The 26,397-nt window shown below is 46.8% G+C and overlaps 1 protein-coding gene across 5 annotated transcripts in view; it reads right to left on the bottom strand.

The window, feature by feature from the left end:
* CACNA1I (calcium voltage-gated channel subunit alpha1 I) overlaps positions 1 to 26,397 on the bottom strand; it is a 172,792-nt gene that overhangs the window by 80,310 nt on the left and 66,085 nt on the right. For all 5 annotated transcript variants that reach the window (XM_056798972.1, XM_056798973.1, XM_056798974.1 and 2 more), the window contains 2 exons: positions 20,102 to 20,414; positions 16,025 to 16,425 (listed from right to left, as the gene is read on the bottom strand). In XM_056798972.1, coding sequence (XP_056654950.1) covers positions 16,025 to 16,425; positions 20,102 to 20,414 — 714 coding nt within the window. The remainder of the gene's footprint in view (positions 1 to 16,024; positions 16,426 to 20,101; positions 20,415 to 26,397) is intronic.

The raw sequence follows: 26,397 nt of genomic DNA, 5'->3' as shown, positions 1-26,397 counted from the left end.
CCACCAACACTGATGGGCAGTTTCTCTGCAACTCAAAATCTTAGAAAGTGACCTGGGTCCCAGAGGGGCTTCATGTCTTGCCCACAGTCACACCTCAATGCAATGCTAGCTACAGTCCCCTATGACATATTTCCTCCAAGTGGATACCCTTCTTCAAAAGGGATTCAAATCAAGTGTGTGCCCTACTTCATTGCTGTAAACTGGGGCTGATGCCAGAAAGTTACAAGCATGTGGAGCTGAATCCTTAAGAGACTTCACACAGCGGACTTCTGGGTAAACATGGCAGCAGTCTAGACGCAAGACTCTTCCTCTCCTCAGCACCCACTGATATAGACTACCTCAAAAGCCCAAAAAAAACAAACAAACCCCAAATTCATAAGAATGAAGGGACTCTACAGAAGTATCATTGACGGTCATGGACCCTAACCTTCTAAATTCACAGATTTGAAATGGATTAAGATGATGGGAGTTCAGACAAGTTAAGGGACTAGGCTAAGGTAACTCATGTAGCTAGTTTTTAGAAGAGCTGGGGAGAGGACCCAGGCCTCCTATGTCCTTTCTACTACCCATGGTCCTGATTTCTCTGGAGTGTGTATATTGTGTTTTCTCAGTAAGACTGTGAGGTCACCAAAACTGACCCTGAAGAAAAGATGGGAAAGTGCATCTCCTTCCCTTCTTTGTAGAGACAGGAAGCTATGAGTACAGAACACTGTACTTAAGGGAGGTAACAGGACAAAGGGGAAAGAGTATTGACTTTACTGCCAGAGGACCTGGGTTCAAATCCCACCTCTGATGCTTGCTAACTATGTGACAATTTCCTCATTTTGAAAATGAAAGGGTTAGACCAGATGGCCTCTAAGGTTCCTCTTTGTTGTTCTAGAGCTATGATGCTATGAGGTATTCCCACATTTTCCAGCTTCATTTTGGGGCAGCTAGGTGGTGCAATGAGTAGAAAGACTCCTCTTTCTGAGTTCAAACTTGGTTTCATATACTGGCTAGGGGACACTAGACAAATGACTGAACCCTGTTTGCCTCAGTTACCTCATCTGTAAAATGAGCTGGAGAAGGAAATGGCAAACCACTCAGTACCTCTGCTAAGACAATCCCAAATGAGGTCACAAAGAGTTGGACACAACTGAAACAAATGAACAACCACAAAAATGACCCTATGGAGCATGAAGGCTTCATGAATATTTCTCAAATAAGTCTACCAGATGCAGTTGCTATGGAAGTGTTTTACTAGTGTCTCTTTTTCTCTCGATTCCTAGTTTGTTCTTTGTTCCAGGGGATGGCTCTCAGGGAAAGGGGAGGGAGGAGTGTTATATTGGGAAAGAAAGGTGATGGTCATTTTTTAAATGTCTTCCCAATTACTCAAGCTCACTATCTTGGTGTCAGTCTTGTCTGTTTACTCTCACTCAACCCAAATAACCAATCATTGCCAAATCTTGTCACTTCTACCTTCATAGAATCTTTTCTAAATACTCTTCTCTCCACTCTTATAGCTACTATCCTCATATCTCAACACCTCACACCTGAACTATTACAATTGACTATGGGTAGGTCTACCTTCCTCAACTCTCTTCTTATTCCAGTCCATCCCCACACACACACATAGCTTCCAAAGTAATCTTCCCACAGTTTATGTCTGACCTCTGTCACCCCCTTCTTCAATAAAGGCTCCTCCCGGGGAGGGGGGGGTAGCTGGGTGGCTCAGTTGATTGAGAGCCAGGCCTAGAGATGGGAGGTCCTAGGTTCAAATCTGGCCTCAGACACTTCCCAGCTGTGTGACCCTGGGCAAGTCACTTGACCCCCATTGCCTAGCCCTTACCACTCTTCTGCCTTGGAACCAATACACAGTATTGATACTAAGACAGAAGGTAAGGGTTTTAAATTTTTAATTAATTAATTAAAATAAAATAATAAATAAAGGCTCCTCCTCTCTTACCTCCAAGACCAAATTTGAACTCCTTTAGCATTTAAAGTCCTTTCAAACCTGGTTCCTTCCTACTTTTCCAATCTTCTTACATTTTGGTCCCCTCTACAAACTCTATGACCCAACTACCCTGTCTACTTTACCATTCCTCACATATAACACCATATCTCAATAACGTGCCTTTGGACTGATAGTTCCCCATGCCTGAAATGGTCTCCCTCCTAGCTTTTAGGTCTTCCTTTAAGTCCCAACTCAAATCCTACCTTCTGTAGGAGGGCCTTTCCTCTGAGATTTCTATCCATGTACACTGTATCTTGTAGGTACCTGGGTTCCTTCTCCATAAGATTGGCAACTCTTTGAGGACAGAAATTCTGTTTCTGCCTTTCTTTGTATGCCCAGCCCTTTGCCCAGTGACTGGCACAAAGTAAATACTTAAGAAATGCTTGTTGATAGACTGACTGACCAACACAGGACATCAGTAACAAAGAACAGAGATTTAGAACTAAAAATAGACCCTAGAATCATTCTAGCCCAGCCCCTTCATTTCACACACAAAGATAGGGACTAGAGAGGGGAAGAGCCTTGTCCAAAGTCCCATAGCAAATGAGGAACAAGAAGCATAGATTTACAGTTGGAAGAGACCTTAGAGATGGTCTAGACCAACTCCATCAATTTACATAAGAAGAAACTCCTCAGAGTGAAGGTTATTTGTCAAGGGAGCAAAGCTAATGGATCTCTCTCCCTATCCCTGGCTCTCTTGCTGCTCTCACACTTGAAGAAATATAATCCTAGAATCCCAGCCCTAGATGGAGTTTCCTCTCCACACTCAGCTCTACCCACTCTCTTTCTTCTCTCCCCTGCCCCCTGCCTTGGACAGCACCTCTTGGCTTCAGAAGGCTCTTCCTACCCCTCTCCCCCATGGTCTCCCTAATTACTCAGGGAACCAGCAGATTATATGAATTAGGCATAAGCAAGTGAGGAGTAACCCACTAATGCCCAACTCTGAAGGCGGAAGAGGAGGAGAAGGGGGACAGACGAGAACAAAAACAAACACTCATGGAAGAACTCAGAAAGAGGAGGGAGGAAGAGGCTGAGCCAGGGGAAGGAATCACAAGGAGCTCTCCTTCTTCATGCTTTAAAAAGCACTTTCCCTTGAGAATATTCAAGGTTCCTTATGGGAAGCCTATAGGGAGATTGATGGATAGGCAGAAGGGAGACACTGAAGTCACATCTGCAAAGATCTCCCCAAAAGCCTAAGGATGCATTGAGTCCATACATGGCTTAAAAGACCTCAACTCAACTGCTCCTGGTCTTGTTTCTGTCTAGGGCACCCAAAACCCCATTGGGAACCCAGGTTCACAGTCTTGAAATCATACTTGTTCTTCACTCTCCCTCAGCCCATGGATTTGATTGGTTGACAAGGTTTGTCAATTCCACCTGTTCCATAGCTCTCAGATCAGTTCCCTTCTGTCCACCTGCCCAGCTACCCCCTTAGCTGAAGCCCTCATTTGTCCCCTCTCCCAGGGGACTGTTACAATAGCCTGTTTCTGGTCTCCCTCTTCAATCCATCCTCCATACAGAGGACTAGAGCCCGGGGCTGGCCATGTTCAAGAATCTCCAGTGGCTTGAGAAATCCTTCTTGATGTCCAGTCTAAATCCATCCCTAACCTGCACACATTGCTCCTAATTCTGACCTCTAGGTGCAAGTAGAACAAGGCATCTCCCTCTTCAACATGACAGATCCTTCAAATATGCTCTAAGGTTCTTCCCCCCAACACTTTTTTTGGTCTAGCTCTGCATTTTCATCCATATAGGGACCTGCCAATGAGGAACCTTGCCTCCCTTTGGGAGGATTGGACCCTGCTTTGTAACTGAACCTTGGAGAGTTTCCTGGGGCCCAGAGGGTTAATTAACTTGCTCGCAGTCACAGAATCAGGTAGGACTTGAACTCAGGTCTGCCTGGCTCTGAAACCAGTTCTCTAAACCACTATTCCACGTTGCCTCCCAAAATGAAGTGGTTGTTGCTCTCAAGGAATAGGAATTACTCTACGAACAGCTCTCCTCCAAGAGGTCATATTGCTTCTCCTGCATCAACAAGCCAAGACAACAAACATTTATTAAGCTTTTTCTATGAGCCAGCTACCATGCTAAGTGAAAAGTCACCATATAAGCATTAAAGCACCATGAAGATGAGTTATTATTATTAAGGATAATCTCTCTGAGCCTCACCTAGGAAATGGGGACAGTAACACCCTCATCATGTCAGAACAAAGGGCTATTCTGAGGATCATACCAGTGGTTGCATGGGAAATGCTTCAGAAAAAAACAGCATGTTACAGAAATACAAGTATTTGTTATTACCTACTAGTTAGCATTCTTAGAGTTGTGTTGTTTAGTCATTTCAGTTGTGCCCAACTCTTCTTCATGATCCCATTTGGGGTTTTGTTGGCAAACATATTGGGGCAGATGAGGAAACTGAGGCAAACAGGGTTAAATGACTCACCCAGGGTCACATAGCAAGGGTCTAAGGCTAGATTTTAACTCAGGTCTTCTGACTGTAGGCCTGAAATCCTCTCTATCCACTATGCCACCCAGCTACCCTATTTCTAGAGTACAGTACTTTGAGATTTTTTTCTAAGTGCTTTACATACATTATCTCATTTGAATCTTACAACATCTCAATGCTGTTATTATCTCTATTTTTCGAATGAGGAAAATAAGGCCCAAAGAGTTCTGCCTGTGGTCATGCAGCTAAACTAGTAATTATCTGAAGCAGGATTTAAGCTCGGGTCTTCTTGACTCTAGGGTGGGCGCCGTAGCTACTATGCCAATAGGAGGATTATGCTTGTGGTCGTTCCAAGGCCTCATCCTGGAGAGAAGCCCCCACCCTTATTGGCTTAAGGCTGAGCCATCATTAGCCAGGTCCTCAACATGGTTTATCCTCAGGGGGCATCTCCATCTGCCCTTCCCTGAGCCAGGCAAGGCCCCTTCCTGCTCTGGCTTCAAGGAAGGGGCACCATTTCTAAGGAAGCTGTCAAGCAAAGGTTTGGCAGCCGAGCAGGCCCCTCCTAAAGCCAAGAGGCTCTCCGGCAGGGGTGCAGAGGCTCCTTCTTCAAGAGGCCAGGAACAGAGCCAGCAATCGGCCTCCTGGGGCTCTCTGGATTGGCGGGCAGAGCTGAGGAGGATGGCAAAGGGCTGATCCCAGGGACTGTGTCCATGCAGGGAGATTGTGTGTGTATGCCCTGAGCAAGAGGAGGGAAATGGTGTATCCATGCATGCGAACATGGGAGCCGCCATGAAGTCTCATTTGCCTAGTTCACTAAGAGATCATGGTGACTTCTTAGATCTAAGCTGGAAGACCAAGAGGTCATTGAGTCCAACCCCTCTATTTCACAGATGGGAAAACTGAGGCCTAGAAAAGGGGAGTTACTTGTCCAAGGTCAACCAGGAGGCAAGTGATCTTGGGTAAATGTCTGCATCTTAGTTTTCCCATTTGTAAAATGAAGAGATTGGAAGAGACCATCTTAAAAGACAGCATGTTATAATGTTTATAGCTCTAGACTTGGGGTCTAGGTTTGAACCCCAATTCTGACACTGCTTAGGTGATCCTGAGAAGTCACTTTCTCTCTGTGGGCCACAGTTTTCTCATCTGTAAAACAGACTGCATTCAATGATCACCAAGGTCTCTTTCTGCTTCTGCATCTAGGTGTGTGTGCTAAAATCCCTTATGCAGCTCTGAATGCTGTGAGTCTATGTGTTCCCCAGGCCCCAGAAGGCACTGCCTCCACCTCAGTCCCTGATCTCTTTTCCTCCTGAATCAGGAGGCCCCAGCCAATTGCCCCCTCACAGCCCTCTAAACCTCAGTTACTGCATCCCTTCTCCCCAGCATCCTCACCCTTGAAGGGGGATGGGGATTCAGTTCCATTTCCATTAAGCAGGAAAAGAAGGGAGAAAATGCCCTCCCCAGTCCTATGCCTGAGGATTCTCGTCTATATTCCAGCTTCTCAAAAATCCAAATAAAAGGAAGAAAGTCCTATTTCCATCCATAATTACATTTGAATACCAAAATGTGCCTGGGAAAGAGAACAAAGCCCAGGAGGGAGGAAGGACTTGTTGGGAAGAGGAGGGAGGGCCACTGGAGGGAAGGGAGAGAGAAAGAGAGAGAGGGGGGGGGGACGGAGAAAGGGAGGGAGAGAAGGAGGGAGGGAGGGAGGGAAGGGGAGAGGGAGAGAAAGGGAGGGAGGGAGGGAGGGAGGGAGGGAGGGAGAGAGAGAGAGAGAGAGAGAGAGAGAGAGAGAGAGAGAGAGAGAGAGAGAGAGAGAGAGAGAGAGAGAGAGAGAGAGACTCCGCCAGGCAGCAATGATGTCTGATGCCGGCTGGGTACCCAGAGCCCAGATGCTAAGCAGAGATGCCAATTTCAACCTGAAGAGAATGATGATGTCAGTGGTAATGAAAAATGTAAAAGGCGACAGGCCATAATGGTAGATTATCCCCTGTCCCTGGCGGAGGAGGCCCAGTTCCCCCAGTCAGGCAGGCTCAGCCTCTCTCCCCTGACAAAAGCCATGACAAAAAGTCAGGCTCCCCTCTCTTCAAGAAAGGTCACCAGCTTCTGCTCCCACAACTCCTGCTTGACAGCTGTTTCTCTAGTCAAGTGAACACCTGTTAATCTTTTCCTAATGGGCCATCCATCACTCCTCCAAACATCTATAGAGGAAGGCAGGGAAAGGGAAGGCCAGGAGAGGGAAGAAGACAGGTAGATTGATGGACAAATCATGGGGTGGCAAGGGAGAAATGGATCCAGGGGGACCCAGGGAAAGATGGAGACAGGAGACCCTTGGAGATGGCCCCAAAGAGGCCCAAAGGGACAGAGAAAAGGAGGTAAGGAGAGAGAGAGAGAGAGAGAGAGAGAGAGAGAGAGAGAGAGAGAGAGAGAGAGAGAGAGAGAGAGAGAGAATGTAGGTAAGAAGAAGCTGAGAACAGGGAAAGAGAAATTGGGAGGAAGAATCCTAGGGAGGGACAAGGCAGAGGGAAAGGACCCTGGAATCATAGACCTAGAACTAGGAGGAACCTCTGAGGCTCTCATCTGTCTCCTTCCTCTTACTGATGGGGAAACTGAGGACTATGGAGATAAAGTGATTTGTCCAAGGTCACACAGGTAGGAAGCATCAGAGTTGATATTTGAACCCAGGCCCTCTGACTTCCCTGCTCTACACAGAAAAGCAACAATGGGAGAGAGAGGAAATGGGGACAGGAAGAGAGCTGAAAGGAAAGGAGTCAGCTGGATCTCTGAAGCTGGAACTGATGCATGGCTGAGAGAAGTGTCTGGATTCTGGCCATTTCTAGAGAGGCCAGGGCACATGAGCCTTTTGCTCTGTGCCTAAGTAAGACCAAACCTTCCATGGGGACAAGTACTCTCTTCCAGAAGGTGGAGAAAGAAATTGCTTCTGGAGCTCCTGAACAGAACACATTTCTGGATTGTTTGCATTGCCCTTGGGAGTGGGCTTGGGGAGGAATAAAGAGAGAAAAGAGAGACCAACCTCTCTTCCAAGCTTGGGAAGGCTGAGGAAGGAGATAGCAGTGTCTGTCATTACCTAGTATGACCACTCGCCCTCACAAAGGCTCCAGCACCCCATCCAACCTGCCCAGTTCCCCTTTTCTACCAAACTTTGGGCTCAAGACATGGAACGATGCCCAAGGAGGAAAAGACTCCCTCGGGACCCATCATGAAAGACTGAGAACAGGAACCCTTCCAGCCATGCCACCCACAATTCCACACAGGGAGCCAGAGAAATTCAAAAGCCAGAAATGCTAGGAGTTCTGGGAGTGAGCCTGGGCCTGGGAGGTGGGAGGAAATCCCCAACTTCCTTGGAGGTTTGGTTTAGCTGACACCTCCTACAGGAAGCCTTCCCCAGTGCCTGCTGCACAAAGTGATTTTGATTCTTTTGAATCCAACAAACACTTATAGAGCATAGACCATATTGAAAGACAGCATCCTATAAGAGAATGAGAACTGTTTGGAGTCAGAAACTCTGTGTTCAGATCCTGCCATCTGGGTGATTTTGGACAAGCCACTAATCCTCTCTAATCATCAGTTTCCCCATTAAGTCTCTTCTACTTCTTAAAGCTGTATGCTGGGGTTACAAAGACAAGACAAAACAAGAGCAAGAAACAATCCTTGCCCCTGAAGGAGCTTACATTATAGTAGAGGCAGATAAGATCTACAAGAGTATAGGATAAAAACAAAATACCACAAATACACAAGCAAAGCAGGGATGCAAGGGATTTTTGCTTCTGACCATTTCTAGCTCCCTACTTAGCTCTGGAGAAGTCACTTAAGCAGCCCTCAGTGGCACCACCGTGCCCTGGAGAGTTCACTAAACCAGATCCAGTCCCCACAAAACAAACCCAGATCTGAGTTTGTGATTGAAACTCCCTGGTAGATTGGAAGCTCCTCAAGGCCAGGACTGTTTTTGTTTGGGCTATTGCTTATACTAATGAACTCCTGGTGCCTGCCTCTCCAGCTCACAGCATAGAGAAGGAGCTTAACACATAGTAGGAGATTAACAAAGAAATGTTTGTGGAATGGATTGCATTGGATCACGAGGTCCAGACACTCCCATTTTAAATATAGACAAGCTGAGGCCCAAAGAGAGAAGAGAACTTGCCTGGAATCACCCAGTGAGCTAAACATCAGCTAAAGCCTAAATCAGCCTCTTTACAACTCCCCACCCCTGACCCCAATGGCTCCTGGTTGGGCCCAAAGAAGACAACTCTCCTTCCATGTAACAGACCTTCCAAATACCTGAAGAAGATAGCTACACTTTCCCTCATCTTCCTGAGTTCAAATCCAGCTTCAGACACTTCCTAGTTGTTCTGGGAAGTCACTTAACCTTGTTTGCCTCAGTTTCCCCATCTGTCAAATGAGCTGGAGACAGAAATAGCAAGCCACTCCTGTATTGCTGCCAAGAAAACTCCAAATGAAGTCACCAAGAATTGGACACGACTGAAACAAATGAAGAACAATCACCATCTCTCTGCTCCTCTATAAAATAAGAGAACCCAGAGGAGAGGACTTCTGAAGTCCCTTCCTGCTCTAAGCCTATGTTCTGTGTGTTCAGTGCCTCCCATGCACCAGGCATCCGAGCCGGGGACACAAGTCCCTGCCCCCCTAGGGCTTCCGTTCTACCCCTGCCATTCTCCCCAGGATGCCTTCCTCCCCAGCTCTAGGAGGATGATATTCCGAGTCTTGTTTGGTTAAGCCTTTGAGGACACCGTTAGGAACAGTGGCTAGAAGGTGAGAAAAGGTCTCATTTACAATGAGAACTGGTCTAGGGTATCTCCCCTCCCTGGGGCTATAGACCGAGACCCGTTTGGCTCGGAGATTCTCCTCCCCTGTGCTCCCCCACACTCAATCCCTGACCGGAGGCGGCAGCGGTTTGGCATAACCCCGAGACTGGAGCATGATTGGTGGAACTGCAGGAGAGAGAAGTGTGTGTTCTCCTGAGCTTCCCATCCCTGGAGGTAGCAGGCGCCCGGCCGGCCGGCTGTCTGCACGTCAATCAAGATCAACAGTGTGGCGCCGGGAGTGACAACACGGAGGGGCGGACGCTGCAACACACTCCGCTCCCTTCTGCTGTTGTCACTCCACCCCCATCCGGGCTCACCGATACCTCCTCGGCGGCGGGCACGCGCCTTAGACAGAGCATCCTGAAATAAACACGGGGGTGGAACGTTTGCTGCTCTCTGTCTGGGAACGGAGATTAAAAATATCAATCGGCCCAGAACGATGCTTGGCTGACTTGAAACAATTGCTGTTGCTTTATAAAAATACCTTAAAAAAAAAAAGATTCGCCCGATGTCACCCTTCTTTCTTTCCTGACAATCTGGACGCCTGTGCTGCCGGGAGAGGGGATGGATAGGAAGAGATGATCCAGATCCCATGGGGTATTGGGCCGGAGCCTCAAATTTGGAGCCAGGAGCTCTGAATTCAAATCTTACCTTCGACACTGACTGTTTGTATAACTTTAAGGTAAATTACTTAATCTCTCTGAACCCATCTGTCAAAGGAGAGTAATAGGCGGCTGAGGCACCAGAAAAGCAATTTATAAACCTCAAAGACATCAACTAAATGTGATATGATTATTAGTCTGTGGCTCAAGCTACACATTCCTGGCTCTAAGAATTACAGCCTCATCAGAGAAAATCACAGAATTTGCCCCTAGTACTTCTCCGGTCCAGCAACTGGCGCACAGTAGGAGTTTAATAAATGCCTGCTAGGTGCCTGCTTGAATCAAAATGTCAGAACAGGAAGAGGAATTCAGTTGCAAAGGAGGAACCGGAGACCCACGAGGAGGAAATGACTTAGCCAGGTTCCACAGTTTGAGGGGCACTGTGAGGCCCTCAAAAGAGATCTGGACTTCAAGTCAGCGGGCTCCCACTGGCAGCTGGTGTCTCTTAGCTCCTCGTTTGGTGCCTGGTGTGTGGTTGGTCTAAATCTAAAGCTGTGACTTCCCTGAGGGCCACTGCACGCTCTCTCACAATCTCCTGCCTCCCTTTTCCTGGGTCCCAGCTGCCCACTAACCGTTTTGGTCTAGTTTCTCCTCCTCTTGAGGAGAGACGAGCGGGGTCCGATAAAAGGTGAGGGAGCCCTTCTGCCTTCTTGCCCTCAGGCCGTGCCAAGGCCTCCATTACTTAGAGCAGAGGTTCTGCCTATCCCTTCATTGATATCCTGAACTTCATCCTCTGGAAGGCTTGGAGGGTAGGGGAGTGCCGGGAGGGGTCATTCCAAATTGACCCAGATCGGAGAGAAATGCACGTATAAAGGAGAAAATCCCAGAAGGCATTAGGGGGCCCACCAGAATCCTTCCTAAGGTGGACCTTAGCTCAGAACCTTCTCTTGGGTGACAGCATCCCTGGGGGAGGGGATGCGTTGCTGGGTGGTGGAGGACGTCCAGAAGCAATGGCTAAATACCTACTATGAACGGGAGATAAAAAGACAAAAAAATAACATAGTCCCTTCCTTCATAGAACCGAGATTCTCTCTGGGGAAATGGGTCCGAATAGGCAAAAAGGAAAAATTCAGATTGTATGAAACCCAGAGATGGGCCAAGATAGCAAACTTGTGGGTGCCGCTGACAACCAGGTTGGACCCGCTAGGAGCGACCAGTTTGTATGCTCAAAGCAGTCCTTCGTATGTACCAATGGTGGTGTCCCCATGAAACAAAACTAGGATGTGTGACTAGAATTGTGTCCTGGGGTGTAAAATTTAGAAGATGCCAACAGCACTTTCCTAAGGGGATGTTTCTTTTCTCCTCCTTCCAAGAGCCACATAGCCAGCCCTGGCCCCTCCTTCACCCCAAGAGTGGTGAATCCTTCAAAAGCCTAGAAATCAGGGGGCAGCTGGGTGGCTCAGTGAATTGAGAATCAGGTTTAGAGATGGAAGGTCCTGGGTTCAAATCTGACCTCAGACACTTCCTAGCTGTGTGACCCTGGGCAAGTCACTTGACCCCCATTGCCTAGCCCTTACCACTCTCCTGTCTTAGAACCAATACACAGTATTGATTCTATGAGAAAGTAAGGATTTTTTTTAAAGCCTAGAAATCTCATGATGTTCCATAATAGGCTTCTTCCCACTGCCCCTTTGTAGGCTCCCTTAGTAGAGGAGTGAAGTGATCCTCACCTGGTCCACTTTGCCCTGGTACAAAAATTACTTGTTAGGTCTCCAGTGCTGGTAACTGTTTAGATAATCATTGCAGACCTCCGTCTGGCCTGAGCTTTGGCCTTTTACCCATCCCTAATGGCGTCTATTCAACCTCAGTGACCTGCCTTTACTCCTGTCTTCTCTATGTGTCCTTTTAAGGTTCTAGCTGGGTGATGAGTTCCCTATGTGGCCTCATTCATACCATCGTTCCTCCATAGTCTAAATCTTCTATGTCTGCTGTGTCTTCAAAATTCCCTTTGTGTGCACATTCCATCCCCCTTGGGTCAGCTCTCTCTATCCAGCTCTGGGGTTTTCTTATCCTCTGTCTGAACTCTGAAGTCTGCTCCCTGCTCCCAAATTTGGGGGCATATCAGACTACTCCAGGCTCCCTTTTCTTAGCATGACTTCTGACAATGACACGGTCGCTTCTTTCCAAGTTTCCCATCATTTCTCCTCTAGTCCCCAACTCTTTCTTATTGGCTGAGAATAAGGGTTCCAATGGCACTATTATCTCACTTCTAAGGAGTGAGATTTCCATCAAGTGAAGACTTTCTCAGCAAGAGAAAACAACTAGGTGGCATAATGGATAAAATTGGGCTTGGAGTCAGGAAGACTTGAGTTCAAATCTGACCTTAAACACTTCCTAGTTGTGTGACCCTGAACAAGTCACTTCACCCTATTGGCCTTAGTTTTCTCATCTATAAAATGAGCTGAAGAGGAAATGGCAAACAGCTCCAGTATCTTTGCCAAGAAAATCCAAAATGGGGTCACAAAGTGTAGGATGTGACTGAATGAGAAGACCTTCTCAACAGTCCTACTTCTGCAAGTGAAAGAAACCCAACAGATTTGCAGAAGGCCAGAAACCCCAATGATCCCCCTTCACATGCTGCTGCCCCACTCCCTTCTTGAAGCAGGAGGCATTTGAAAATGGCTGCACTTGAATTCCAGCAAACTCAGAAATAAGTTCCATGTTACAAAGGAGAATTTGCCCAGGGTCATGTAACTAGCGAGTTTTCTGAGTAGGATTTGAACACAAGTCTTCCAGGTTCTAACTCCAATATTCCATGCATCATGCAAGGTCCCTCCAAAGCACAGACCTTATCTATCTTCCCAAACTCCAGTCAATGGCCAGTACTGTCACTGTTGTCTTTTGTTTAACTAATCTCTTTCTATTCAGCCTCAAAATCCATTCTTGTAAGTGAGCTTTAATTCTTAAATGACCACATCCTGGGGGAGAAGGTGTGTGCTGGGTGGGGTGGTGGGATGAGCAGCTGGTAAAGATCAGCCATGTGGGCCTAAACTTAGAGCTGGACAGGAGATCTCTATTCTCTCCTATCTGGTCAAGTGGAAAGATTTCCTGGTAAACTCTAGGGAGTGGGGGAGGTGACATAAAAGAGATATGGACATGGGGAGGTCCTGGGGGCCACCATGCCTCTCTTTGTCAAGAGTCTACTGCTCTGATTGGCTAATATGACAGCAAAGGAAAGCAATAAATTTTGGAGAGGATGTGGCAAAATTGGGCTACTAATGCATTGCTGGTGGAATTGTGAATTGATCCAATCATTCTAGAAGACAATTTGGAATTATGCCCAAAGGGTGCTAAAAGACTGTCTGCCCTTTGATCCAACCATAGCACTGCTGGGTTTGTACCCCAAAGAGATAATAAGGAAAAAGACATGTACAAGAATATTCATAGCTGCGCTCTTTGTGGTGGCAAAAAAAAGAAATTGAAAATGAGGGGATGCCCTTCAATTGGGGAATGGCTAAACAAATTGTGGTATATGTTGGTGATGGAATACTATTGTGCTCAAAGGAATAATAAATTGGAGGAATCCCATGGGAACTGGAACAACCTCCAGGAATTGATGCAGAGAGAAAGGAGCAGAACCAGGAGAACATTGTACACAGAGACTGATACACTGTGGTACAATCGAATGCAATAGACCTCTACTAGCAGCAATGCAATGACCCAGAACAATTCTGAGGGACCTATGAAAAAGATGCTATCCACAACCAAAGGAAGAACTGTGGGAGTAGAAACACAGAAGAAAAAACAACTGCTTGAATACATGGTTTGATGGGCCTATGACTGGGGATGTAGACTAGTGCAAATATTAATAAAATGGAAATAGGTCTTGATCAATGATACTTGTAAAACTCAGTGGAATTGCATGTTAGCTAAGGGAAGGGGGAAGGAAGAGGGAGGAGAGGAGGGAAAGAACATGAATCATGTAACCATGGGAAAATATTCTAAATTAATTAATTAAATTTAAAAAAATTTTAAGAGTCTACTGCTCTCTCTCTCTCTTTTTTTAATTAAGTCAGAATAGCTGGCAATCCAGTGACTTTGAACAGAGAAGTAGGTATAGTGTTTGAACCATTCCCATGGGGTGTATTTAAGTAAATTGAATAGACTGAAGATTGGGTTAGCTAATGAAGAGGGAAATGAGAGTGGGGAGCAGGATGGGGAGCAGGAAGGAGAGGAGAACTAGGAGAGGAGGCAGAAGCCCAGAAAGGGCTATATGGGGGTGGGAGAGCGTAAAGAAAAGTAAAACTTTGGAAACATATAAAAGGTTAATAGAAAGAGGGAGAAGGATGAGAAAGAGAGAGAAGAATAGGGAGAGGAGAAGAGAGGTAGATAGGAAAGAAATAACTGGAGAAAAGACTCACAAGATGAATTTGAAGGGACTTCAGACACCATCTAGTTCAATCTTATTTTACAGATGGGGAAACTGAGACCCAGGGTGGGGAAATGAATAAGGGAACATGGTATAGTGAGGAAAAGGCTGAATTTAGAATCAGAAAACTTGAGCTTGACTCCCAGATGAGCCTGGGTGACCTTGGGCAAAACCCTTCATCTTCCTAGGTCTCATTTTTCCCATCTGTAAAATGAGAAGGGTGGGCTAGATGGCCTCTGAGTTTTCCCCAGATCTAATGTGGAGGAGCAAAGAGCAGAAGATGAGCAGAAATTGGTAAAGATTCTAATAATGAGAATTAATATTTAGAGAATATTTTAAGGTTTCCCATGTACTTTACATATAATATGTTATTTCATTGGAAAAGGTAAGCATCATATGATAGGATGGGAAGGGACCAACTCTTACTTGTAACAAGAATATCCTTATGATATACCTGACAACTGTTCATCTGGCTTCTCCTCAAATACTCCTGGTGGCAGGGAGCTTACCACCTGCCAGAATAGCTTCTTCCATTTTTGGATCTTCTCATCATTAGGAACTCCCTCCTTATTCTAAGTTTACATCTATCTCCCTTTTGTCAGGCAGAAGGAGACATGGCTTATAGCACATCATCATTGGTCCCTGTCCCTCAGAGAGGGCACCCACCACCACCAAACAGCTGTTTACACATCTGCAGCCTCCATTATTATAACCCTCTCCAATCTCTCTTGTTTTTTCATTCCTTCTTTGCCAGAGCTATGGCTTTCTCATGTGTCAACATTGGAAGGAACCTCAGAATCTGGAATGGCAGAGCTGGGAGAGACCTTAGAATAGAGAATGATGGGATTGGAAGTGACCTTAGAATAAGGAACTCCAAAGCTAAATGGAGTCTTAGAACAGGGAGTGTCAGATCTGGACCTTAGAAGTAGGAGGGATCTTAAGGGTCATTCAGTCCAATACTTTCATTTTACAAAGAGAAAAAGACCAGCTCAGTCACACTCTAGCAAGTAGCTGAGTTAGGATTCCAACCCAGGTCCTGTTACTTCTAAATCTGTGTTCCAGGGACCCTAGTAGCCATCTCCAAGTATCTGCCATACCACGTATCATAGGGAAGGGAGCTTAGCCTCATCATGCTTGGCCCCAGAAGGGAGAATCCGGAGTGATGGATGGAAGTGGAGAAGAGGCAGCTTTAGCTTTGAGGTCAGGAGAAACTTCCTCAGCATTTGAGCTGTCCATAGTGGAATGGGCTTTCCTGCAGAGGTGGTGGGATCCTGGGGACAGAGGACTTCTAGCAGAGGCTGGATGAGCACTGGTCAGAGATGTTTTCATAGGGATTCACTGGGGGGCAAGAGTTCACAGGGGGGACTCTGAGATCTCTTTACATTTTGAAATTCTGTGACTTGGTGAACTGTGCATGTTCCCCTGTGCCCAGCCCTGCTCTGTACACAAAAAGGTACTAGGTATGTCTGTCGCTGCTCCTGCTACTCAGTAAATATTTATCAGTCTTGCTGTGTCTGAGCTGTGTGACCTCGAACAAGCCACAGGATTTCTCTGAGCCCCAGAGAAGATGCTTTGGAAATACTCAAATGTCATAGAAGTATTAGTTATTAATTTTAATAATATTTTTAAAATAAGAGCCACAAATGGACAACCCCAGCATCATTCTGCCTATTCTTCACCCCCCAAGTCCCCAGGATCTGGGGAAACACTCACCTGTTCATGGTGTTCGATGCCCATGCTGACTGTGTTCACCAGGATGGCAATCATGATTCCTCGATTAAAATACTTGCTGTCCACAATGCCCCTCAGCTTGGCCCTCACCTCTCGCCATATATCTCCACACAGTCTGGCTGCCCCACTGCCTTTGTCTCCCTCCTCTTCCTCCTTCTCCAGGTCCAGGGTTCCTTCACTGCTCCCTCCACCATCCCCTTCATCATCATTGGCAGAGCCTTCCTCCTGCCCAAAGTCATCATCACTCTCTGCCAGGGACAGACGTTGTTCTCCCTCTTGCCGACAGTGGGGACAATGGCCAGGGTCAGAGGTCTGTGTCACAGAGATAGGCTGCACAAGAGTATGAGGTAGGTAATCCAGGGGAATGTGTTTCTGGCACAACCCTGCAAAGCAAGGAGAAGGGGTTACAGAAGATTTGGGGGCCCCTTGTGGTAGACTGGCTCCCAATTGTCCCAGAAGGAAAGGCGTAGAAATTGAGTAAGAATCCATTCACAACAGAAAAAAACAACAATAATTCAACAGTGATTCTACGCACACTTTCCAAGAACCTGCTATGGAAAATCTTGTGGATACAAAGATAAATAGATATAAGCTCTACTCTCAAAGAGCTTGCAATCTAAAGAGAAAAAGAATGGGAACGTGGAGAACTATGTCACAAGGGAGAGTGAGATAAATGAAGAGGAGAGATCCAGACTAGGAGAAGGAAAGGGAATACATTCCTCAGTGCCTGGTGCTATGCTAAGGGCTCTTTGTGAATAACATCTCATTTGATTCTCTCAACAACCTGCAAGATGGGTGCTATTATTTGAGGAGAAAGAGATCATTTGATGAGTGTGAATCCACTTCTACCTGCTAGTTATATAAACTTGAAAAAGCCACTAATGATCCTTGAAGACATGATCCTATGTCTTTCATCTGGAAGGATCTGGGAATGCTTCATGGAGGCAGTGGCTACGAAATAAGGCCTTAAAGTTTCATGGCATCATAAATTTAGAGCTGGGAGAGATTTTATTGGTCACCTAATACAAATCCCTTATTTTTCAGGTTAGGGTTAGAAACAGAGGACTAGGAAAGGGAAGTGACTTGTCCAAAGTCACATGGGTGTCAAGGAGCAGATCCAGGCCTTCTGACTGCAAACCCAATATTTTTTTCTACTAAAACACATTCCTCACTCTTGGGAGGAATTTCATCAAAGAAATTCTTGGCAGGAGGATAAGAATATTACAGATATAAGAGATAGTGTGAGCAAGGACACAGAGCTATTTTCTCCACTCAAAGGCTTAAAGGGTTTCTTTCTCAGGTTCTAATTTCTGTAAAGTCATAGCAAATTTTCTCAAAGAGTAATATGAGTGACTTTTGTCATCTTGTGAGGGAGGGAGGGGGGAAGGGAGGGAGGGAGGGAGGGAGGAAGAGAGGGAGAGAGGGAGGGAGGGAGGAAGAGAGGGAGAGAGGGAGGGAGGGAGGGAGGAAGGGAGAAAGGGAGGAAGGAAGGAAGGAAGGAAGGAAGGAAGGAAGGAAGGAAGGAAGGAAGGAAGGAAGGAAGGAAGGAAGGAAGGAAGGAAGGAAGGAAGGAAGGAAGGAAGGAAGGAAGGAAGGAAGGAAGGAAGGAAGGAAGGAAGGAAGGAAGGAAGGAAGGAAGGAAGGAAGGAAGGGAGGGAGGGAGGGAGGAAGGGAGGAGGTAGGGAGGGAGGGAGGAAGGGAGGAGGGAGGGAGGAAGGGAGGGAGGAAGGAAGGAAGGAAGGAAGGAAGGAAGGAAGGAAGGGAGGGAGGGAGGGAGGGAGGAAGGAAGGAAGGAAGGAAGGAAGGAAGGAAGGAAGGAAGGGAGGGAGGGAGGGAGGGAGGAAGGAAGGAAGGAAGGAAGGGAGGAAGAGAAAGGAAGAAAAAAGATAAAGAAAGAGAGAGAGAGAGAGAGAGAGAGAGAGAGAGAGAGAGAGAGAGAGAGAGAGAGAGAGAGAGAGAGGGAGGGAGGGAGGGAGGGAGGAGGCAGGGTTTTGCCACATAGCTTAATTATAACCAACAGCCTTAAAGGGGACCCCAGCCTTTTGTTTCTAAGCAGGATGAGCCCAGGATTCCAGGCTAGTTCTCCTAATTTGGCCTTTACACTGTGACTATAGTGCTAAGCATATTGACAAAGTACACCAAAGGTCTGGGAATGATGTCTGAGTTTGGGCAGCAGCTTTGTTCCTGACAATACCTTATACTCTCAGAAGTCAACAACCTGACCAAATATTTATAGTCTGGGGAATTCACGTAAGCTATCACTCGTTGGACTCATCAAAAATAGCATCAGCCTCTCCACTGATTCTGGTGACCCTTTTTTTGGCTTTTTTTCCAAGGATAAGTATAGGGTTCAGGAATAAGGAATGAAAGAGACTAAAGGCATGTGGATGACTCAGAAGCCCTCTGAGGCCATCTAGTTCAAGCTCCTCATTTTACAGACAAGGAAATTGAGGCTCATAGAATTGAAGAGACTTGCCCAAGGTCACAGAGGTTGTACACATCAGAAGTTGGATTTTAAGCTTCTTCCCATTGTCATTCAACTTCCCAGCCTTCTCTTGTGAGGCTCAGATGAGATCAAGTGTGCAAAGTGAATTGCAGACTTTAATGTGCTACAGAAATGTCAGTTGCTGTCATTTTAGGCCCTCCGTAATCTATTTCCAACCTACCATTTCAGTCTTCCCTCATACTTCTCCCCCTCAACAGACTCCATGCTCAGGATCCAGGACAGCTCCCAGGACCCCAGACAAGAGCCACTGCCCTCTTTCCTTCCACCCCTCCCCCCACTCCTACCATCTTCTCTCATAGTATTCTGTTTTTTTCTAAGAGACTTTAACAGAATTGATTTGCCCAAGATCACCAAGGCAGGTTAGCTGCAAAACTAGGATTTGAAATCAGGGCTTCTACCTACCAGGCCATGGCTCTTTCCACTTGGTCATATGGTTATGTGTGGAGTGGAACCTCAGAGTTTGCACCCCAAAGCCATTCTAATGAGCAGACAGGAGAATGGATAAGATGCTTGTAGAGAAAATGTGACCTTTATTAGGGAAGGGGAGAGGACCGGGGCACTGCTCTGATTGGTTGGCCCAAAGCAACATCCAAGGGCATACAAATGAAGTTATTGGAAATTAATCCAATGCTTCTCTTTTTGTTGCTCACCACCTGTGTGTGACACAACGTCTGTGTATGTTATATTTTCTTTCTCTTGTCCTACCCTCCTGAAGTTTCCCAGAATTCTGAAACTCACAGGAGCATTGCTCCAGTTTGCAATCTCTAAGTTGAGTCAGAGTTTAGACATGGCCAAGGCCTTTCATATGGAAACATTTGCTACAGGGAGTCAGGATTGTAGCTGTAAGTTTAGGACTTTTCCCATGGGAATTTTCCATCACCATTACTCATTTTTTAACCTTCATTTATCGTTTGAATACTGACTGTCAGAGCTATTGGGCATCCATAATAAGAAAAAGGGGGGAAATGGAGGGGTTTTGACCACATTAGACAAGAGTAAATTAAAGGGAGATATATATATATATCTGCTTGGGGAGGAGGATTTCTCTACTCTTCATAAGGAGAAGTTGGTATCTCCCTTCTGAAAAGCACCTAACCTTCACTAATTTTCTAAAGGAAGTTGCCAATCCATGATCACTAGCTAATATATGCTGGAGAATAATGCAAGATTTTAATCTACACAATTGATATAAAGAACTCCCAGGGGAGGAAATCCCCTCTTGAAATACATGTTGGCACCTTCTCTGTAGCATAGAGACTTAGAGAATTGCCAGAAGCAATGAAATGAGAAGTTAGGTGACTTCCTCAGGGTCACACAGCCAGTAGGTGTTCAAGAGGGCACTTGGACCCCAATGGCCCCCTGGCTCTCCATGGTGCTTAGTAATTGTTGGTTTGGCCTTCAGTGTCTAGGTTCTGTTGGGCCCCTAGCCCAGTTGATTGAGTAAATGAATGAATGGGTTTCCAGTGCTAGTTAGTCTTTCTGGAGTGAATGGCTTGGACTATTGGGGTTAGCTTGGAGGAGGGAGGCGAAACTCCTCCTCCCTAGGCACTTACTTTCCCGCCTCTGCTCCTTGGCATTCTTCCACTCAGGATTGGCACCCATGCCAGGTTCCACCTGGCCCTGATGGCGGCTGCGGAGGGCATTGTAGAGACCCAGGCTTCGGCGCTTGGCCTTTCGCAGGATGTGGCAGACATACTGGAATATCTCCTCATAGCAATCCCCAGGCTCTGCATAGCTGGCCACCGTGCTGGAGGACAGGTATCTTCTGCGCTGCTCCTGCATCAGCTGGTGCTCTCTCTGCTTGGTCTCGGAGAACTGGGTCGCTATGACAACGAGGCACAGGTTGATCATGAAGAAGGAGCCCACCTGTGACCAACGGGGAGAAGAGGAGGGAGAACGACAGAGACGGAGGGGAGGGGCACATGGAGAAAGGCAGAAGCAGTGATAGAAAACCAGGGAGACACACCAAGAGAGACAGAATGAGACCAGCAGACCCACGCAGGGGAGAAAGGAGAAAAAGAGAGACCAAGAGATACAGGGAGAGAGTGAGGGACAGACAGACAGACAGACACAGAAAGAGAAGAGATGAACACACATAGAAGAGAGAAAAATGGGGAGGGGGGAAGGAAGGAAAGAAGGGAGGGAGGGAGGGAGGGAGGGAGGAAGGAAGGAAGGAAGGAAGGAAGGAAGGAAGGAAGGAAGGAAGGAAGGAAGGAAGGAAGGAAGGAAGGAAGGAAGGAAGGAAGGAAGGAAGGAAGGAAGGAAGGAAGGAAGGAAGGAAGGAAGGAAGGAAGGAAGAGAGAGAGATGCATATATACAAAGACATGAGGCACAGCAACAAAGACAGGCACACAGAGGCACCAAAGGTGAGAGTATAAAAGATAGACAGATACATAGATAAATAGATAGACATATATACAAAGGCAGGAGATACAAATACAGGGAGGAAGACATGGAAAGAGGCAGAGGTAGAAGCAGAAAGGGAAAAATCAGGAGATTCAACCAAACATATATGCACAAAGATGAGGGGGAAAATGTCAAAATAAGAAGACAGAGAGTGAGGGAGATACAGAAGTCACACATACAAAATCAGACATAAAAATAGAGGCAGAGACCAAGGAGAATACAGTCAAGAGAGATGGAGACAGCCAGACATCCACACAAAGATGAAAAAGAGATAGATACAGAGACAGCAAGAAATAGACAATGGCACAAGGTTTTGGAGAAAAATTACAAGCAAGAAAGACAGAGAAAGAAAATCAAATAGACACAGAGGCAGAGAGACACAGACAGAGATAGAATATTGCTCAGGTTGGGTCCTGAAAGAAGCACTCTTTCAAGGAGAGGCTGAAGATGAGAAGCCCTTGTCTTCCAGGGTTGGGACTGAGGAGGGGAGGACTCATTCAGAGTGGCTCTTGGGTGACAGCTCAGAGCCCAGCAGACACAACCTGGACATTATCAGTCCAACCTATCATCCCTGTTCTCCTTCATCAACCTCAGGTAGGAAGGGTTGTGTGAGAAGACACTGATCTAAGGGACTCTGACCCTCCCCAAGAGGATGAGGAAGAAGGAAGGTCTTTACTCTTCTCTGGCTCTCTCTGCCTCTGTCTCTCCTGTCTGTCTCTCTTCCTCTCCCTCTTCCCCTTAACCCTCTCCATCATCTTTCAGGCCTTCGGCCAGAACCTCTAAAAAGGAGCAAGAGAAAAATATCTGATGACAGGAAACTTCCCCATGGCTTTCAATGGGGGAAAAGAGAGGGAAAGAAAAACCTGACAGAGACCAAGACAACTTCCCCTTAGGCCTGGATGGATAACTTCTTGAGAGAGAAACCAATGTTAGGAGGAGGGAAGCCTTGGCTGAGGCAGAAAGAAAATTCCCATTGGATCTCTCAATGCCAAGAAAGAAACATCCTTTAGGCCACCAAATTCCTCCACTAGTATTAAAAGCACTCTGACCTGATGTGTCCAAGACATCACCAATTTTAAGAGAATTAAAAATTCACCAAATGAGTACCTACAAGCTCCACAATGCAAAGTGCTGGAGACAGGGAGAAAAATAGAATCCCTAGAATCAATACCTGTCCTCCAGGAGCTTCCCCTCTTCAGAGAGGATACATGTAAGCAGAGAAGTGAATAAAGGTCATTTGTGGAGGAAAGAGCTATGCCAATTTGGATAAGGAAGGAAGGAGAGATCCCTAGCTTTGCCTATGTGGTGCATGAAGGTAGGAAATTAGAAGGGTTGAGTTTGGGTGGTCTTAAGCAAGAGATTTTTACTGGAACATAGAGTATGAGCAACATTAAGAAATATTAGCTTGGGAGCCTCATTGGAAAGGGATGGGGCTTTGTAGTAGAGGTAATAACTCCCTTATTTTATAAATGAGGAACCTGGGACCCAGATAGGTTGAGACCTGCACAAGATTGCACAGCTAGTGAATGTTCTGAGGAAGTATTTGAACCTAGATCTCCTTGACCTCAAGATCATTCTTTGTCCTCTGTTCTTCAAGGCTGATCTCCCTTCTTTTTAGGAGACTCTCAAAGTATCACTCTCCTTTTCAGCTTACCAGGACTAGGAGGTAGAAAGAAACTTAGAGTTTCTCCCATCCTCAATTCTAAAGCATTCCCAGATCTGATTCCATGTTCTTCGAATCCAATTACCTTAAGATCCAGAGACCTTAGGGCAGCTAGGTGGCTCAGTGGATAGAGAACCACGTCTGGAGAGAGAAGTCTTGGGCCCAAATCTGGCCTCAGTCACTTCCTAACTGTGTGACCCTGGGCAAGTCACTTAACCCCAGTGGCCCAGCCCTTACCCTCTTTTGCATTGGAATGGAAACTCAGCATTGATTCTAAGACAGAAGGTGAGGGATTGTTGTTATTGTTGTTGTTTTAAGGGAAGAAAAAAGAACCAGAGAGCTTAAGTCACTTGTCTAAGATCATACAGAGAGAAAGGTCCAAAGTTAACATCTGAACCCAAGGTCTCAGATTCTAAACCTTGGCTACACCATTCAGGGGCATAAAACTAGCAACTTCCCAGCAGCTGATTTTAACCAGTTTGAAATTCCCCTCACCACCCCACCCTCATTCTTCACCTCCCCAACACACATCTACCTCTCTGACATTGCCCTTTAGGCAATGACTTTTGGGGCCCACTTAGCTCTAACATCCTTCCCCGTTTTCTCTGGGGAGGGGGGCCCTCCTCCCCCTGGGCCCAGGTGCCTGAAGATCAGGGAGTCAATCCAAGCAACCTCTCTGTATTTCAAAGGAGGAAGCCCCAGCTTGTTGTCATTTGCATAAGCCTTTGAAAACCAACCAGGCCTGCTTTTAGGAGCTGGACAGAAAGCTGTTTTTCATCCCCTTCAAAGCAGACTTTAAATCCATTGCTTGCTGCCCTCCACCCCTTTCAATCAATCGAGCCTCTTCCCTCCTTTCTCCTCCCACCCTCTAAACTCACTCTGATGCTTCCCCTTCCTCCCGCTCCAGAAAGGATGGAAATTGGTTTTTTGGAGGGGGTCCCACTGCCCTGGAGGATTCTGGGACTCCCCCCTATGCTCTGGCCCAGCCCTCAACAATCATGGAGTGCACTGCTCTTATACCTCCATTGCTGGGCTGAGCCTCTTCTCTCTGCCTTCTCACAGAATGAGATAATCAAGAGATGCTCAGAGCTGACAGAAGCCATTCAGAGTAGCTGGTGCCAACCCTTCATCTTACAGATGATGAAATAATAATAATAATAAAATAAAATGTTCCATTTTAACAGCTCTTTCAGCATATTATTGCCTCTATTGAGCTAAAAAGTCCTGTGTGAATTCAGTCCAGTCTCTGGGAATCCACAAGTCTTGCACTGAATGCCCCACTTAGAGTTAGACAACCCAGAAATCATGCCACGTACTAGCTGAGTCACCTCAGTTTTCTCACCTGTTAAATGAGGCAGTTATACTAGACAGCCTCTAAAGTCCCTTCCAGGTCTCAATCTATGATTTTGCAAGCTGCTGGCCTGTCATGGCATCTCTCTTCTCTGACCCTCCATATCTCAAGACCATGGTGGGTTTTTCTTTGCTCCTGTCTCTAGAAAGCGATGGGCCTTCTCCTTGTCAAGGCCAATCCTTCCGTCTGAGGTCTCGGGCATTCACCTCCCCTTTTGCCCCTCTTCAGTCTCTATAGCTACAAACTCTTCCCCCATTGCTTATGATCATACTCAGTCAGGTCTACTTGAGCCCTTAAAGAAAGGCATCCTTTGGCCCTGCTGTCTCCTCAAGCTGTCAGCCTATGGCCCTTCTCCCTTTCATTGCTGAACTCCTAGAAAGAGTTCTTCCCTCTCCTTGCCTCCAATTCCTCCTCCAACACTCCCTCCTTTATCCCCTGAAGTCTGGCTTCCATCCCCAGCCCTCTGCTCATCCCAGGGCTACCAGAGTTCTCTTAATTCCTCCATTGCATTGACTCTTGGCCTTCATCCTTCAGGACCTCTCTGCAGCTTTGAATACCGTGGATCTAACTCCCTCCTCTTGGACGCTCTCTCCTCCCTTGGTTTCTGTGACTTCTCCTCCTCCTTTTCTCTGTCTCCTTTGCTGGCCCCATCATTCATCTTCTGTCTCCATCGCCAGCATAGGAGATGAGGGATGAGGAGGTTCGTGAGCCACCTTCTCATCTTTCTCTGCACTGCTTGCTAAATATCATGGCTTCAGATATTGATTCCCCAGCTCCAGCCTGAATTTCTCCCCTGATCTCCAGTCAGCCATACCCTGTAGATAGCTCAAACTCAGCCTGTCAAAACCTGAATTCATCATCTTTTGCCTTGAACCCTAGATGGATGTGGAGTCCCATTTCCCCACCCTGCCACCAGGGCCTGAAAGGGGCTATGCCTTCCCTGGCCCTACCAGGACAGCTTTGGACATGCTCATTCTAGCCACACTGAGGTGGGTAGACTGCCCAGCCTGAATGGGGGGTCAGTTCCCAGCATGGGGTGTTTGGGGGGGCTGCTCCTATTGGCAGGTCCAATGAGAGGGGCTCCTTGGGCCACCTGCATTCCCTTGTCCCTTGCCCCTGTCTCCTGTTCTCTAGGGTTCCTCTAGCTAAGCTGGTGGCCTTCCCTTAAACAAACCAAAAGGCAGCACCTAGAGCTTTAGGCATGGGCTGGCTTGTCTAATTCTTCTGTGAATCCCGTTTAGTCCCAGCTGCAGGGCTTGGTACATATCTCTGGCTGAATTCACCCAGAGCCAGGCCCTTCTGGCCTCTTTGGTGGGGAGGGGGACAGGAAGGGGAAGTTGAGGGGAGGGAGGGAGGGGCATCTTTGTCCTGAGGGCTACCAAAGGAGGACAGCCCGGGACAGCAGCCTGTGTATCCTGCCAGCCATCAGGAAGGAACAGTGTCAGAGCTGGCTCTGTGGGCTGCAGTGAGAGGACTGGCTGTCCTAGGGTAAGAATCACCTTGACATTTTCCAGCCTGTAGAGTCCCCAGGCCTCCAGGAAGGCTTGTCAACAAGGTATCAGCCAGTTCCCAGGGACACAGAGTGAAAAGGGGGTAGCCTGTGGGTACACTCTAAGGGGTGTCAAAGGGGCCCTCAGGAATCATCATGTTACTCTGAGCTCCCAGAAGGCAGAACACCTCCTGGCAGAAAGCCCTGGGCCAGGCATTGGAAAATGAAGAATTAGATCCCAGTCAGAAGCCTCATTCTGTGACCATGGACAAGTCCCCACAACAGGCCTCATCTTCCCTATCTGTAAATAAGAGGATTATACAGTGGAAAGAACAAGAGATTTTGGTGGCAAGATATCTGGATAATTCTCTTACTTGCCCTTGGACAGGCTATTTTATCCCATCTTCAAAGAATCCCACAATTACAGATTTAGAGGGGAAAGATTTTGGAAGTCATTGGGTCCAGGCTCTGCATCTTAGAGGGGAAGAAACTGAGCTCCAGAGGGAGGGAAGCAACTTGCTCAAAGTCACACAGAAAGTAGAAGATCTAGGATTTGAAGGCCGTGGTGGGATGATAGCCCCAGAGCTGGCCATTTGGTTCAGATCCTGACTCTCCCCTTACAATGTGTATGATAGGTGTCAGGCCTGGGATTTCACTGGTTTGGGGACCTCCCAGGTGAGAAAGGTTCCTATATCAATGTCAATGAGCACCTTCTCTGACTTTGTCATTCAGTTGTCTCAGTTGTGTCCAATTCTTTGGGATCTCATTTGGGGTCTTCTTGGGCAAAGATACTGGAGTGGTTTGCCATGTCCTTCTCCAGCCCATCTTATAGATGAGGAAACTGAGACAAACAAAGGTTAGTGACTTGCCCAGGATCATTCAGCTAGTAAATATCTGAAGCACCTAACTGACTTTCCACTTAGATTCTTAGAAATTATTC

Source organism: Monodelphis domestica, chromosome 5 (genome assembly GCF_027887165.1).
Source record: "Monodelphis domestica isolate mMonDom1 chromosome 5, mMonDom1.pri, whole genome shotgun sequence".
Classification (NCBI taxonomy): Eukaryota; Metazoa; Chordata; class Mammalia; order Didelphimorphia; family Didelphidae; genus Monodelphis; species Monodelphis domestica.
The sequence above is the reverse complement of the archived record's forward strand: the minus strand, read 5'-3'. Positions and strand labels throughout refer to the sequence as shown.